This window comes from Mastigoproctus giganteus, chromosome 10 (genome assembly GCF_048544385.1).
Source record: "Mastigoproctus giganteus isolate SK-2022 chromosome 10, ASM4854438v1, whole genome shotgun sequence".
NCBI classification, from domain to species: Eukaryota; Metazoa; Arthropoda; class Arachnida; order Uropygi; family Thelyphonidae; genus Mastigoproctus; species Mastigoproctus giganteus.
In genome coordinates this window covers 154,826,366-154,843,969 of record NC_143584.1, presented here as the reverse complement: position 1 = coordinate 154,843,969, position 17,604 = coordinate 154,826,366, and the positions used below count along the sequence as shown (strand labels likewise).

The 17,604-nt window shown below is 39.6% G+C and overlaps 1 protein-coding gene across 1 annotated transcript in view; it reads right to left on the bottom strand.

The window, feature by feature from the left end:
* Positions 1 to 2,565, bottom strand: part of LOC150079398 (pyridoxine-5'-phosphate oxidase-like) — a 67,510-nt gene extending 64,945 nt beyond the window's left edge. Inside the window, exon 1 of the mRNA XM_090382569.1 lies at positions 2,308 to 2,565. Coding sequence (XP_090238695.1) covers positions 2,308 to 2,431 — 124 coding nt within the window. The 5' untranslated portion in view covers positions 2,432 to 2,565. The remainder of the gene's footprint in view (positions 1 to 2,307) is intronic.
* Between the last annotated feature and the right edge of the window lie 15,039 nt (positions 2,566 to 17,604).

Sequence of the window (17,604 nt, the reverse complement as noted above, 5' to 3'; positions counted from 1 at the left end):
TTCAGACAGGATGTAGATATGCTGATATGGGCACAGAGAAGGGCCATGAGATTGGTAAAGGGAATTAAAGGGTAGTCTTATCAAAGCAATGTTCAGTTCTGTAAATTGCAATCTGGAGACTAGGCACCTGCAAGGTGATCTGATTGTGATGTTTAAGACTTTCAACTGATCAAGCGTGATCATGCTAATGGCATTCTTCCTCCTGCTGAGACATCACACAAAGGAGCATAAATTCAAATTGAGGAAGGATAGTTTCTGGATAGATGTGCTGAGGTTTGTCTTTAGCCAGCAGGTGGTTAATTGTTGGAAAAAACTTCCATCTGTTGTTGAAATGGACAGTTTGAATAAATTCAAGAACTAGACAAATTTTTGGAGGGGATGGACAAGTGATGTGGGAGTTTTTCCTTTTTTTTTTTTGGCCAATGCTTCATAAACTTGTAGGGTAAATGCATTATGTGCATTTACCCTACAATGTGCAGAATGCTGAGAACTGTCATTCCTTGGCACAAGCACATTACAAATATTGCTTCCTCTGCATCTAAAAAATTTGGTTTTCTCTTTCGCTCTCGGCATTACTTTTCTTCCGAACAGCTGTTCACTCTGTACAAATCGCAAATCCATCCTACCATGGAATATTGTTCCCACATCTGGGATGGTGCCCCCAAAACCTCTCTCAGGCTCCTAGATTCTATTCAGAAGAGGGCAGTTAAGTTAATTAATGACTCATCTCTAACAGAGTCTCTCCACTCGCTGTCTCATAGACGTACTGTTTCTGCTGCATGCCTTTTCTACAGATACTTCCATGGGCACTGTTCTTCTGAATTGGCTCCTATAATTCCTGCTCTCTCTCTTTCAAGACAGTCAGAACATGTGCTGCCACCAGCCAACATCCATTTACTGTCCAACTTCAAACTCACAGAACCAACTTTTCATCTTTCTCGTTTATTCATTCTACTGCCATTTTCTGGAACAACCTTCCTTCATATGTATTTCCTGAAAATTACAGTCTACAGAAGTTCAAGTCCAATGTCAACAAATATCTTCTCAACCTCCAACCCAAGCACGGTACTAAGTACTATAGGTTCTAATACCTCTCGTGTTTGGGGTTTTCATAAAAAAAAAAAAAAAAAAGATTCCTAGAACAAGCTTGGACAGATAACTAGGAATGTATAAACAAGATTTTATTGTTCATAAACTGAAAATGTTCATAAGCCATTACATTTACCAACTGTATGGTTTTCTTATATACAAATTTATATATAATAAGGCAAATGTTTTTTTCTGTCAGAGCCAGGACAAGGTATGCTTTCTGTACCTCATGAATCTATTTAGAAGCTTTACCTCCTCCCAATTATCTATATGCACTTACATCATTAAATTCTTTAACTCTTGCACATCTTTAAAACTTGCAAACAAGCCTCAGCTGAAAGCCCTCATAATGGTACTGCATTTCATTTCACTTTTCCAAACCTGTGAAAGGCATGTACTCCACATTATATGTTATTTGATCATGCTACAGTAGAATGTTGTGGTTTCAATATTCAGCACTTCCCAGCTCTAGCTTTTACTGAATAGCACTCCACAGCTGGAGCTTTTACTAATAATACATCATTATCTACCACTACACTGTTACACTGGATGCTTCTAATATCTCTGTTGTTTTCAAAAATATTACTTATGTGTTTTCCTTATGTGCATATATGCCACTCTGTTTCTTTCCTTCTGACAGCATGTTATATACGATATTTAAAAATCATAACCTGCTAATAGATAAAGATATGAACAATTTTCACATCGCATCATTTCATAATTATCCAATCAAATGCTTCTTGGGTTTCTTGCATATGGTATAGCTTTTATTATTATTATTAGCTATATGGTGCAAGGAAGCCTGAGGCTTATGCTGCACCAACCAAAAAAAAAAAATTGCAAGTTACTCTGAGAGAGAGAGACAGAGTCAAAAGTAAAGTGTGTATGTGGTATGGGTGTTTTATAGTACACAAGCTACTGTGGCTATATTGCACCTTCAAAAGTAGAAGGGAATCACCAAGAAAGAGAAGAATGATGATATCCAGCCCAGCCCAGAACCCTAGGTATGCCAAGCCCATACTCATCAGATGTGAGCTCCTGGAGTTATAAAAAAATAATAAAAAGAAACATTTACGAAAAAAAAAAAAAACTGTTGATTCTCAGAAATATCACAAGCTCTGAAACCAGAAATTCACATAAATATTTGTTATACGGATTATTTATTTCTATAAAATACGCTTTCCCTTTTTTCCTATAACTTAACCTTGAATCTTTTACCTTGAAGATCGAGGGAAAGCTTGCGGCTTAGAAGGGGGTGAAAGTCACTAGCCATAACAAATATTCGACAATGTACTAACACTTTGCAGGAATTAATTATTTTGCTAATAGTTCCCAATTGCATAGAACGATGTATTAATATTAGTTATACAGCATTTTAAACATGCAACACTTCATCGCGCAAAAACACACGAATAGCGCCGTACTGCAAAACTTTTAAGAAGTGTTTGTGACGTCAGTGAAGTCGAAATTACAGGTTGTCAACTATTCTGCTTATCTTCTGATAACAGTATATAATTCTTAGTGTACTTTTTTTATTACTGTTACTTCGTTCTTCTCCACTGAAAAATAAACAAAGCTAGAAGTGGACACCAACATATTCATTTACTGCATAACAAATTCTAAACTTGGAACACACCTAATAACCCAAAGTTTTGCAGAGCTTTGGAGTAAGAAAGTGCTCTTGCGGCAAACAGCTTTGAAATTAACAAATATCCACTGTTCTTATTTGGCCAACGAAAATGTCCGCAGTCATGGTCAGCATAAAACCGACGTGAAGATTACTATTTTTATTAATAAATTTTTCGCCTTTTCACAGTCATTTGGCCCAAAACTTGAACTGCTAAGGGTCGCATCAAGAGATTTGCTTTCCTTTCGTTGCCTCTCTAACATGTTTGCGCAGAAAACATTCATCCAATACATATATTGGATGATGTCAGTAACCCACTCACAAAATCGTCCGTTATAAGACATTCTGATTTACTGGTCCATTTTATTTGTCAGTATAGTTGCTCATTACAGTCATTTGGCCTATAAAGCTCTTACTCTCATTTTTGTTTCCTCAGTGCTTATGTCACATCAAAGCGACTCAAAATTACACATTAATTATTGTAGGGTATTCTAAGCCATATTGCGCTGTATATAGTATGCCTGATTATTATTATAATTAGCCATATGGTGCAAAAGGAAGCTTGAGGCTTTTGCTGCACCAGCCAAAAAAAAAAAAAAAAAAAAAAAAAAATCGGAGTCACCCTGAGAGAGAGAGAGAGAGAGAGAGAGAGAGAGAACAAGTCGGAAGTAGTAGTAGTAGTAGTAGTGGCATGTGATCCAAGAAAGCAAATGTATGAGCTTATGCAGCATCAGCCAAAAAAAATCACACCATTCCCTCCAAATGCCTGTCCAGTTCCTCCTTAAATTTATTCAACCTATCAACTTCCACAACGACAGATGGTAGTTTGTTTCAGCAATTAACCACCAGCTGGCTAAAGGCAAATTTCCGCACATCTATTCTACATCTGTCCTTTCGTAATTTGAATTTATGCCCCCTTAGGTCCGTAATCTGAACAAGTGGAAGGATACCATCAGAATTCAGCGTGCTGAACCCATTCAAGGAATTATACACCTCAATCAGATCACCGCGCAGATGCCTAGTCTCCAGCCACTGCAATTTGCAGCACTTAAGCCTCTCTTGATAAGAGGATCCCTTCATTCCCCTCACCAATCTTGTTGCCCGTCTCTGTACACGCTCAAGTAAATCTACATCCTTCCTAAAATGAGGCCTCCAGACCTGTACGCAGTACTCAAGGCGTGGCCTGACCATTGCCTTATACAGAGGGATAATCACCTCCTTTTCCCTGCTAGCAAAATCCCTATATATCCTTGACAAAACCCCATGACCTGCCTGGCAGCATGTCTACATTGCTCAGAAAACTTCATATCTGCCTGCACAATTACTCCCAGGTCTTTTTCATTTTCTATCACCTTAAGTGTAGTACCACACAGTTGGTACTTTCTCTGGGGTTACTTCTACCCATATGAATTGCAGTAGCACACTGCCATTACTGTCATTAACCCTGCCAACCTTTGTATCATCTGCAAACTTCGACATTAAGCCTGATATACCTTCATCAATATCATTGATAAATATACAAAACAACAGAGGACCCAACACCGAACCCTGTGGGACTCCACTAATAACATTAGTCCATGAAGAGCAGCACCCATTGATTACCACCCTCTGTCTTCTCGCACTTAACCATCCTTTTATCCATGGTAGCAACTTACCCTTAATACCATTCTGCTCCAATTTGTACAATAGTCTTCCATGCACAACAGTGTCAAAAGCTTTCCTGAAATCCAAATATATGATATCAAAATTATTTTTTGCATCCAGTTCCTTTGTAACCACATCATAATATCCTATCAAATTTGTCAGACAAGACTTTCCCTTAACAAACCCATGCTGTGTCTGAATTATTGCTGCAGTCTTGTCTAGATGATCCTGCAATGCATCTTTAACCAGCGACTCCATTATTTTACCTGGAACAGAGGTTAAACTAACTGGTCTGTAATTACTGGTGTCACTCTTCGATCCCCCTTTGTGAATTGGGGATACATTTGCACATCTCCAGTCCATGGGAACCTCCCCTGAGTCCAAGGATGCTCTCATAATTATGGCTAAGGGTTTGCTTAGTTGTTTTGCCGCCTCCTTTAATATAACTGGATAGATCCCATCCACCCCAGGTGCTTTTCTTACGTTTAACTTCAACAATTTCTCTTCCACTTTGCTCTCAGTTATTACAAAATCATTAAGTATCCTGCTACAATTTGATAACCTTCTGCCATTTTAAAACCTTAATAATTCCTCACGTGTGAATGTAGATGCAAAATACTCATTCAGTTTGTTTGCTATCTGAGCTGGATCATCAACAGCCGAACCATCGATGTCAAGTGGACCAATTAGATTCATCCCCTTCCTTTTAGAGTTTATATAAGTAAAGAAATCCTTGCTGTTTTTCTTAGCATCTTTTGCCAAGGATTTCTCGTAATCTGCCTTCGCCTGCCGAACCTCCTTTGTGACCTGATTACAGATTAACTTATATCTGCCATAGGCTTCTGAGTCGCTTGATAATTTATATGCATCCCATGCATTTTTCTTCTCTGTTACGAGTCTCATTAGTTCATTTGACAACCATTTAGTAAAAGGAAATCACCAAGAAAGAGAAGAATGATGATATCCAGCACAGAACCCTGTGTGTGCAAAGCCCATACTCACCAGATGTGAGCCCCTGAGCGCACTACGTGTGTCATATGGTCTATTTACTGTTTTGCCGGAAGAAAAATCAGAGTTTCCGGGATAAAACACCATGCTATCCTCGCCTGACACCAACTAACTCAGCCACTTTTTGAAAAAAGACTCATAAAAATTCCTCGCGTCATTAAGGGGATTCTAACTCAGATCTTTTCCACCCAGTGTGGGAAGGGTGGTAATTATACGAACTGTGCTAACCAGGAGGGTATTACACATTAAGTAAAGAATCATCATCCTTTCAAGGATTTAGGCCAGATGGCCTGTTCCAACCGCAGTCCATCTTTTCTTCGCATGTCCTGGATCTCTTCTTCCAACTGTCCAATATTTCATAATCTTCTTCGATAATCTTGCTGCATGCATCCTATCCAAATGATTAATCCATTTTCCTCTGTATTTGCAGTTTCTATCCATTATTGGGTCAATACCTAAGTCTTTTCAAATATCAGAACTTTTCTTCTAGTCCAATAATCTATATCCACTGGTTCGGCGAATAAATTTCATTTCAGCACTTTCAATCCTTTTCTCACATTTTGATTTAATTGTCCAAGTTTCACTTCCATAGAGTAAAGTGGGTCTTGTTATCACTTTATAAGTTCATATCCTTGTAGGCTTTTGAACTTTATTCTGTTTAGGATGTTGTCAATTAAACCTGTAACTTTTAGAAATTTGGAAAGTTTTAATTCTATATCTTCATTAAATAAAGCATTCATTGTATATTCCATGTATAAATCGACCTCTATTTTTTTGGCTTGAAAATTCGCGCTTAATTAATCACATATTAGCCCTATAAGCCTACACCTGTTTTAGTCATCTGTCACATCTTGCTGAAGTGGATACAGTACAACAGCTATTAACCGACCTCTGCTTAACCAACTTGCTATCTTCGCGGGAATTTGCCCAACTTATCTAGATCCTGTTGCAGCAGCATACTGTCTTTACTGTCGTTAACAACCCTGCCAGCCTTTGTATCATCTGCAAACTTGGACATTAAACCTGATATACCTTCATCAATATCATTGATAAATAGACAAAACAACAATGGGCCCAAAACCGAACCCTGGGGAATTCCACTAATAACACTTGCCAACGAAGAGAAGTGTCTATTGATTACCACTCTCTGTCGACTCCCACTCAACCATCCCTTTATCCATTGTAGCAACTTTCTCTTAATGCCATACTGTTCCAATTTGTATAATAGTCTTCCATGTGAAACAGTATCAAAAGCGTTCCTGAAATCCAAGTACTGTATATGATATCAAAATTATTTTAAAATTCAGTTCCTTTGTGACCAAATCATAGTATACAATCAAATTGGTCAGACAAGACCTCCCTTTAACAAACCCATGCTGTATCTTAACTATTACTGCAGACTTGTCTAGATGATCCTGCAATGCTTCTTTAACCAGTGATTCAATAATTTTCCCCGGAACACAAGTTAAACTAACAGGTCTGTAGTTACTTTTGTCACCTTCTGAACCCCCTTTGTGAATTGGTGATACATTTGCACACCTCCAGTCCATAGGAACTTCCCCTGAGTCCAAGAAAGCTCCCATAATTATGGCTAAGTGTTCTTACTTCCTTTGTTGCCTCCTTTAATATAACTGGATAGATCCATCCACCCCCGGTGCCCTTCTTATGTTTAACTTCAACAATTTCTTCTCCACTTTGCTCTGAGTTATTACAGAATAATTGTAAAAACTCCCTGTTAGAGTTTGACAAACAACTGGCCCTCTCCTCCTTCAATAACTCCTCATGTGTGAGTGTAGATACAAAATACTCATTTAGTTCGGCAGCTGCCTGAGACTGATCATCTACAGTAAAACCATTGATATCAAGTGGATAAGTCTGATTTATCCCTTCCTTTTAGAGTTTATATAAGTAAAGAAGTCTTTGTTGTTTTTCTTTGCATCCTTTGTCAAAGATTTTTCATAATCTGCCTTCACTTGCCTGACCTCCTTTGTGACTTGATTACAGACCAGCTTTTATCTACCAGAGGCTTCTGTGTCGCCTCACAATTTATGTGCATTGAATTCATTTTTCTTTTCTGTCACAGGTGTCATTAGTTCATCTGACATCCATCGGAGCATGAATCTAGAGCAGTATATCTTAGTTGGAACAAAAAGCCTAGTAGTAGAGTCCAAGATTACTTCCTTGAATGCTTCCCATTTAGAATTTGCTCTTGATAATATCACCTAAAAAATCTCTGAGACCACTGTAGTCGCCTTTACGAAAGAAAAAACCCTTCCCTTTACCACTGATGTAGAAAACAATCATCGAATAAATCCACTAAAGCCTTGCTAGTGTGCGAGTGACCAACCCAAAAGTTCCAATCTATAACTGGGAAATTAAAATACCCCATTAAAAGACACAGTGATTTACTGGCCCTCTGTATTTATCTGTATAATTGTTCATTGCACTCATCAGCGTCATTAGGCCTAAAACAAATTTCTACCCTCATTTTTGCTTTCCCAGTGCTTATATCACACCAAACTGACTCAACATTGCACTGTCCATCTATATCAACTGGGTGCACTTCCTTAGATTTTATGTTTTTATCTAACAGCATAACCCCTCCTCCCTTCCTATCCTGTCTTTACACATTGTACTCCCCAAATTCCAACTCTGCATCCCTCATATCTGAGTGGCCCCAAGTCTCTGATATCTGAACAATATCCGCCTTGGCTGCCTTAACGAGCACTTCAAATTCATAAAATTTGTTTACTATACTCCTAGCATTGGTGTAAATGCAAGTATACATGCACCTGTTCTTACTCTTAGTTTCTCTAACACAGCCCATTTATTTACTTGTTTCATGACCCCTACTAGTTCCTCAAATCTCCAGCAACTGGCTTTCTGGGCTGCTGCTCATTCCAATAGAAGCAGTGCAAGAATCATTTCCACCTCTGCATGCGACTACTGTACAACTATAAGCAGTGGTGTATTCGGGCCGGAACGACGTTCAGGTACTTTTTTATAAATGTCATAATAGAAAATCATTAAATTTATACAACTAATATTATGAAACAATGGCATAATCAAAGGGGAGGGAGAAATATATTTTTTACCCATTGCTACTAAAAATATATATTAATAGTAATCTTTAAAATTAATAGCTTTCTTTAAAAATTTATTTTAAAACAAAAATATAAATGTTGCAATGAAACTTGAACGTTTCTTACTAAAGTACAATGTGTGAGATAAAGAGATTCAACGAAATGAGATATACTGTGATGCATGCGAACGCTGCATTTTGATTCGCCATGAGCTGAAAGCTAGAACCGGTTTTTCTATGAACCGTGAGTCTGAAGTCTAATTCAGTTACTGTACAGTCGATGTGGTGTTATCATATAGTCTTCTGAAGATCGAGCGTTCCTATACTATTTTTTTTTTACGAAGAGCGTTCCGGTACTATTTTTTTAGCAATACACCTCTGCCTATTAGAATGTGAATCCCCACAAGCTAGCAGTTTTCCGGCCCACCTAACATTGCCACGACAGCATCAGCACAGATGCGTGCCTTTGGAATAGTTGAAGATCCCCGCTGCACAAGTGGTGAGCTGGAGGTCTGGAAACATAATCTTCACGGCTGTCCTTTATATCATCAACCCAGAAGCATTCTGCTGAACAAATCAGATCTCTTCCAGTTGTTCAAGAACAGCTCTCCCTAGCAGATCTAGAAGCATAAAAAAAATTTTAAAAAAATTATGATATTAGGGTCACCCGTAAATGATCACATCTACCCGTATATCTATTGCGTCTGTAAACTGCGTACGTTCTCTGGTCGAGTTGTTTGTTTTGCTGGATGAAAAACCCCCAGTTTCCGGGGTGGGGGAACCTTGCTGAGTTATTAGGTCTCATTCAGTTACTGTACAGTCGATGTGGCGTTATCCTACAGTCTTCTGGAGATCGAGAGTTTCTGGACTATTTTTTTACGACGAGCGTTCCGCTACTATATTTTTTTAGTAATACACCTCTGCCTATTGTGTGAATCCCCACAAGCTAGCAGTTTTCCGGCCCACCTAACATTGTCTCGATAGTATCAGCACAGATGTGTGCCTTTGGAACAGTTGAAGATTCCCGCCTCAGACAGAATAACTCAGCCACGGAGTGAAAAAAGTCCATTAAAGTTCCTCCCGTCATCGAGGAGATTCGAACCCGGGCCTTTTCCACCAGGTGTGGGGAGGACGGTAACGATACGACTGTGCTACTCGCGCAGACGAGATCCAGAAGCGCCTTCAGGCATTCTAGACTGTGGCTCACTACCTACTCTCAGCCATCTTCGCCATTCATCGGCAAGCAAGCCACTAACGCATTGTTGACACTGGTACCACAGAGTAGTGTGGGATTCAAGAGAATATTGGGGATCCTTTCCCCTCAGTGTGGAATCATCTAACCCTTCTGACCACTGCTAACATTATCCTGAACAGAATAGGATTATGCTGACGCTTGAACTGCATCCCGGTATGGGATTACTTTGTACAATTCTACCAACCCCATCATGAGGCAGGATCACCAGTGGCACACTGAACTGGTGAAGAATCACCTCCATCAGGCCTGACCTCTAACCCCTAATTCCCAGTAGGATGGATTGCATTTTCTTTGGCGGATTTGCCTGTTTACTGAACGAAACCATGCTACATTTGTCTTGGACTGACTAATTCAGCCTGTGGTAAAAGCCTGCAAAACTTCATCGCGTCACTGAGGTCTGCGCGGTTAGCACAGTGGTATCGTCACCGTCCTCCCCACACCGGGTGGAAAAGGCCTGGGTTCGAATCCCGTCGATGACGCGAGGAACTTTAATGGGCTTTTTTCACTCCGTGGCTGAGTTAGTTGGTCTCAGGCGTAGATAGCAAGATTTTTCTCCCCAGTAACTGGGGTTTTTTCGTCCAGCAAAATAGGCAAATCAACCATAGAACATATGCAATTTACAGACACAAATACGGGTTAATGTATTTAATTACGGGCAACCCTAAAAAAAATAATAATAAATAATAATAATATCGCGTCACTGACGGGCTTACATCCACTTTCCTTTCATGCAAATTAATATGGCCTACCTCCACAATCAGGTAACTTATCTAGAATCTGCAGGGAGTTGGTACGAAAGAGAGCTTATTCTTCATTTCGTGAATCAACCAGTCGCCTCAGGGTTGCTAACATGTTAAGGAGATCTCAAAGGCTTGAAGAAGGCCAAGCACAAGAAAAGGGAGGCAGAAGGCTTGGTACTGATTGTTAAATTGTTAAAGGTTTTCAGCATGTAGAAGTAATGGAGGAATGCAATGCAAGAAAGCAAGCGCATGAGCTTACATAGCATCGTCCAAAAAAAAAAAAAAAAAAAAAAAAAATTTCACACATCCATTCCCTCTAAAGGTTTGTCCAGTTCCTCCTTGAATTTATTTTAGCTATCAATTTCCACAACGACAGATGGACGTTTGTTCCAGCAATTAACCATCCGCTAAGGGCAAATTTCCGCACATATATTCTTCAACTGTCTTTCCTCAATTTGAATTTATCCTCCGCAGGTTCATAATCTGAGCAAGCAGAAGAATCTCATCAGAATTCAGCTTGTCAACCCATTCAAGGCCTTATACACCTCAATCAGATAATCTCGCAGGTGCCTAGTCTCCACCACTGCAATTTGCAGAATTTAAGACTTTGTTGGTAAGACCACCCCATTCGGTCCTCTCAATCTTGTTGCCCTTCTCTGTACACGCTCAAGCAACTCTACATCCTTCCTAAAATTAGGTCTCCAGACCTGTACGCAGTACTCAAGATGTGGCTTAACCATTGCCTTATAAAAAGGGATAATTACCTCCTTTTCCCTACTAGCAAAATTCCTGTATATCATTGACAGTACCCCATGGCTTGCTCCGGCAGCCTGTCTGTATTGCTCAGAAAACTTCATATCTGACTGTACAATTACTTCCAGATCTTTTTCATTTTCTACTACCTTAAGTGTAGTACCACACATTTGGTACGTTTCTCTGGGGTTACTTCTACTCATATGCAGTACTTTGCATTTGTCAATGTTAAACTTCAGTTGCCACTTCTCAGCCCATCTGCCCAAATTTTCTAAATCCTATTGCAGTAGCACACTGTCATTACTGTCATTAACAACCCTGGAAACCATTTGTATCATCTGCAAACTTCGACATTAAGCCTGATATACTTTCATCAATATCATTGATAAATATACAAAACAACAGTGGATCGAACACCGAACCCTGTGGGACTCCATTAATAACATTAGTCCACAAAAAGCAGCACCCATTGATTACCACCCTCTATCTTCTTCCACTCAACCACCCTTTTATCCATTGCAGCAACTTGCCCTTAATATCACACTGCTCCAATTTGCACAGTAGTCTTCCATGCGCAACAGTGTCAAAAGCTTTCCTGAAATCCAAGTATATGATAACAAAATTATTTTTGCATCCAGTTTCTTTGTAACATCATAGTATCCAATCAAATTTGTTAGACAAGACTTTCCCTTAACAAACCCATGCTATGTCTGAATTATCACTGCAGTCTTGTCTAGATGATCCTGCAATGTATCTTTAACAAGTGGCTCCATTATAATCTCCTCAGAACAGAAGTTAAACTAACTGGTCTGTTCTAGGAGTCAGGGATGTGTGTGTGTGTGTGTGTGTGTGTGTGTGTGTGTGTGTGTGTGTGTGTGTGTGTGTGTGTGTGTGTGTGTGTGTGTGTGTGTGTGTGTGTGTGTGTGTGTGTGTGTGTGCGTGTGTGTGTGCGTGTGTGTAGTTCGAGTGGAAGCAGACAAAAGGACAAAAACCTTTAACTTGCAATAAATTTATGATGACGTTAATTGATGTTCACAAACAAAATGAAATAATACCATGTTAGATAAACCTAACGAACTAATTGTGGTGCGTATTGTTTACCAGTACGTTGATATTTTGTACACAGAGTGATTCGAGCCGTGCACTCTGGAAGAGTCAAGGAGCAGCATTTCTCAATATATCACTGTACAGATTAGGATGAAAGGAGTTAAAAATATAAATAAGGGGAATAAGGTGGTGGTTTGCACAGACATCTCTTCGGATGGAAATACCGAACTATATTTGGTTCCATTGTGCGCATAACTGCAAAAATAAACAAATATGGCATCTTAGATTTCGGCATGATCTTATTCAGGTACAATTGGAAAGAATTACATTTTACAGGACAATAACGTCAATCACATTTTTTCAATATCGTTGACCAACAATTAGATATGAACTATCATTATAAAATTGGCAACATTATTACTTCCAAACCTTATTCGTAAAATGGACACTTGGAATGCTTTTGTTGGAAAGTATAATGCCACCCTCCAATCACCTTCACAATCCCTACAGGAAGAGGGAGGTACTTTTTGAGGACCAGCGGACATCGCTGCTGCCTGGAATAAGTGATTCGAACACATGCAGGCATGCAATGTGACGCCCTTGGGCGTCAAACTAAAAAAAAAAAAAACCCAAACTATTATTTTTAGGCCACCCGAATAATTAAATTCGTCTGCCATGCCGTGTGTCTTATATCTGTTAATTGCATGTGTTCTATGGTCGATTTGTTTGTTTGTTTTGCTGGACGAAAAACCCCAGTTTCTGGGGGGGGGGGGGGAACCTTGCTGCCTACGCCTGAGATCGACTACTCAGCTACGGAGTGAAAAAAGCCCATTAAAGTTAATGGGCTTTTTTCCTGCCCACCGATGACGTCAATATCATATTTTTAGGTGTGGTATCCATTCTTGAACACAATATTCCAACTGCGGTTTTACTATTGCCTTTAACTATCCTCTGAGTCTTGCACTGCCTACGATCCTGCCACCCAGTGATCCATCTAAGATTCTTACCTGTGATTCTAACATTTTCCAGCTTTGTGTTTTTAGATTTACGCTAAGGGAACTAAGGCCGCGAGACGTTGATATACCGTGCCTATAAATTGAGTCTATTATATTGTCGAGTCAAAATTAATAATTTTTAAAATTTATTAATTTTGGCTCGACAAAGTCTTTAAGGGTAATACGATGAGCGCAATGCTTCGGTGTCGCGAACGAAAAGTCTGAAATACAATAAAACAGCCCCCATATCCCGGAAAGGAGGACCTCATACGTCAAATTTTAATCCTTGTACCAGAGTCCCCTTCACTCTAGGACTGGTCTATATATGGGATTTTTTGCAATCTTTTCGTTTTGTATAGTCAGACAAACTAATTTAACTGAAATACAGTATAATCATGTGGAGTAAGTGTTCTTGGGGAAACGTGAAAACTTTCAGTAATTAAAATTTAATTTCTTAAAAGAATACAGATAATGCTCAGATGTTTCATAGATGTTTCCTTCGCTGCTTCTTCAGTGACTGAATTGTTTTCGATTCCACCCACTAAAACTTAGAAACAAGTGAAGCAATTCAGTTACTGAAAAGTGATATGAGAAGCACCATGAAACATCTGCGATTTATTTGTATTCTTTAGAAAGTGAAAGGCAGATTTTACTGTATTGTTGTGGGATTAAAGGAGGTCGATTTTTCTGTTTGCTGGACGAAAAACCTGAGTTTCCTGGAGAAAATCATGCTACCCTCGTCTGAGTCCGACGAACTCAGCCACCTTGTCAAAAAGACCCGTAAAAATTCCTTCTGTCATCGAAGGTATTCGAACTCGGGTGTTTTCCAAAACCCAGTGAGGGGAGGACGGCGATCCTACCAACTGTGCTACCCACGAGGGCGCAGATTTTACTTGATGCTGGTTGGAGTGCTTAAAAATTTTACCTTTCTCCATTTCAGTTTACCTGTGCACCAGCGACTAAAAGAACAACTTGACAGTTATTCTTCAACAAATCGATGTGCAAACAAGTCAAACCAAGAAAATATACTCCCTGAAGTTTGTAGAACCGAAATTATTTTTGAACATCTTAGGACCTAACCGGGATGCTCTCTACAATAAACCGCTGGAAGAAGCTACCAATTTGATTGAGGAACAGCTCAAGAATTCCGGGCAGAACACACCCTCACTTGGGGAATCCCTCAGGGAGGTGTTTTATCAGCTTTGCTTTTCGCGGCCGCTCTGGAAACTTTTCTATCACAGAATCATAGTTTTATTTCATACGCCAATGACATTAAGTATTTTGTTGTCTCTAGCGAACTCGTCCTGCGTCCGATGTCAATTACCACGCCAACGCTCAGCTTCAAGAACTGCATTTATACTTAGGTAAAATAGGTTTATGGCTATACTGACTTGTTGTTGTATTGACTTGTCAGTTTACTCTGACAAGTCAATACAACTGACAATAATAAATAAGAAGATAAAGAATAGAATTTAGTTATCGATAAATGGAGCGCAGATTAAGAAAGTCGGCACCTACACTGAGCTTGGATTGACGTGGGATGAGGGCCTTACCTTTAAAAGGCACTTTCAGAACACCAGAATAAAAACTGCCATTTGGGCTATAAGACAGGAGATAACTGGAATTCGGAATCAACAACTAGTGACCCAATCTAAAGATGTATTGTTTCTGTTTCCCCTCTATGCCTCAATTATTTGGTCTTCTGTCCCAAATACATCTTGCAGGTGGTAGATGACTTTCATCAACCGGTGAAATACCACCACTTTGCTTATTGGAGGCTTGAAGTGGTGAAACCCATCTTTAGTCTCTAGAGCAAAGTTTCCGGCATCCCCCTCCTCCCATACTTCTCCTTCGACCCATGCACGGTACTAAGTACTATATACTAAGTACTATACTAAGTAGTATATAGGTTTTGATACCTTTCGTGTTTGGGGTTTTCATAAAAAAAAAAAAAAAAACCTATATTAGGAAGTTTCTCAGCGTGGACTACTGGGTGCTCAGGTAGTTGAATAGGATTGCCGGGAAGCCCTTTACAATTTAAAAATCCATACTGTATACAAACTTAAACGTAGCTCCATGGATACAGATGGTCACCGAGCGAAACATCAGCATTCTTACACAACTTCTGACTGGGAGTTTAGATGACCCACAAATTGATAACCTTGTGGTCAGGTAACGCCCTGGGACCCGGCTCTACTACCCTCATAGTCTCTGAAGCGCTCTACATCACACGTAGGGATTAAGGTGAATGTTCTTGCCAATACTCTGGAGCTCTTTAGAGACTTCAAAATCGACCGGAACAGGTACTGCCATGACAAAGCCTACAGGAAGCTGATAGCAGCAGACTTGTATACTGCACTACAAATTTAATGAAGAGAAGAGTGTACATTTCTGTGGAATTTGTGCCCATGAACTCTTAATCATCCGTATTGAACGATTTTTGCATCAAGTGACTGTTGATGTATTTATTGATTTATTTATTCTTATGTATTTTCTGATTTTCAATGTTGCCGTCTAATTTGTTATAGGATGTCTGTATTAGCCACCCTCCTAGATAATGTCTGTGCAGGGTTGTTAGATAAATAAACTGATAATAATAATATTATTATGCATGTTATTTATATTTTGCATTGTGTTAATACTCTCCCACGTCTTTCATTGAATATGTAAAAACTGATTATCAATATAAATTATTGGAATATACAAGTCTTGATTAAGGAACTACCGAAACGTCATTATGACTTGTTCTAGTTAGGTAACGAAAAAACAAAGGAAAAAAAAAAACTGTGGGGAATAAGATCCCGCGTGAAATATTTTAACCAGCAAACTGGGAGACGGATATAACTCTTCCTATAACCCTCATAAACCCTCATTTAAAAATCGATCCAGATGAAAGAACCGGAAATCATGAAATACATTTATTCAGCAAAACCAAGCACAGCATTGTTATTATTTTTTAAAAACTTTTTCTCATTTATGGGATTTTTTCCGCTCCTTTACGGATATTGGTACCAAGTGCATGGGTTGGTTCGTTGTGTCCGGTTACTATTATTATTGTTATTACTGTTGGTCTAGGAGCTCTTTTACTGTCTTACAGGTGTTCAGAATCATGGCTTTCTGGAGTTTCACATAAGTGTTCTCTGGGAGGCCTATTGCTGCTAATTTCTTAAAAAGATTCTTAGGCACCATGCAGGTGGTTGATCCTGTTATTATTATTGATGTTGTTATATTACTTCTGCCTGATGGGGGTTCCACCCCGTGATGGGTACTGGCACCAAGTGCACAGGGTGGTTGTTATGTTTGGTGTTACTGTCAGTCGAGGAACTCTCATTATCCGACAGGTACTCAGGATTGACTTTCTGGAGTTCCTTATATGTGGTATCTGAGAAACATATTTCTGCTAGGCAATTCAGGGTCTGTGGCACCAAACCGGTGGTTGACACGATGATCGGGATGGTCGTTACTTGTTGCATATGCCACATCTCTGATCTCCTGTTTTAGGTGCGTGTATTTCCTGATCTTTTCCTTGTGGGTTTTCTGGAGGTTGCCAGTGTTGGGCACTAGATAGGTAGGCTTTTCCTTCATTTCGACAAGAATTATGTCCGCTCTGTTGTACAGGATTGTCTTGTCCGTTATTATGGCGCAGTCCCAGTACCTCTTGTGGGTTGGGGTCTCTAGTACGGCCTGGGATCCGTACTTGTAATACGGTACACTTTTTCTTTGATCAACTAGTATTTCCTCACTAGCTTCTGATGTATTATTCTGGCAACCTGGTCGGTACACGAGTGTACTCCATCTGAGTGGTCACCTTGTATTTTGCGGTGATGTGTGTGTGATCGTTTATGAGGCCAGGTGGCATTGTCGAGAAGTGTCATCTGACACTCTGGGCTCCTTGACCATGTGATCAACACTAGAAACTATTTTCTATAGTTTCTGGTGTTGATCACCTGGTCTTGGATGGCGAGAATGAATCCTTCAGATTCGAGGAAAAGCATCCCACTCGTGAGCCAGCATTGGAAGCAATTTTATCTATGTGGTCTTGATGGAGGTCATCGTAATGTCTCCCATGGGGTGTCTTCTTTGCCCATCTTTCTAGCTTCGTTTGTGCCATCTGTAGCTCATCGCTTAGGTTGAGTAGAGTATGCCGCTTGTCTATCTTCCTTATGGCCTGGTAGAGTGGTGGTGGTGCTGTGTGTGTTTTTCTAGGAGTAATCCTTCAGGTTAGCTATCGCTGTCTTCTGTTGTTCAATGAGGTCTATCAGGCTTCTCCCTTCCTTCTTTCTGAGCTATTGTCATTCTCTCCACGGCTGACTTTGGGTGGTGTTGGCAGCTCTTGGTCATCATTGTCCTTGTCTTTCTCATGA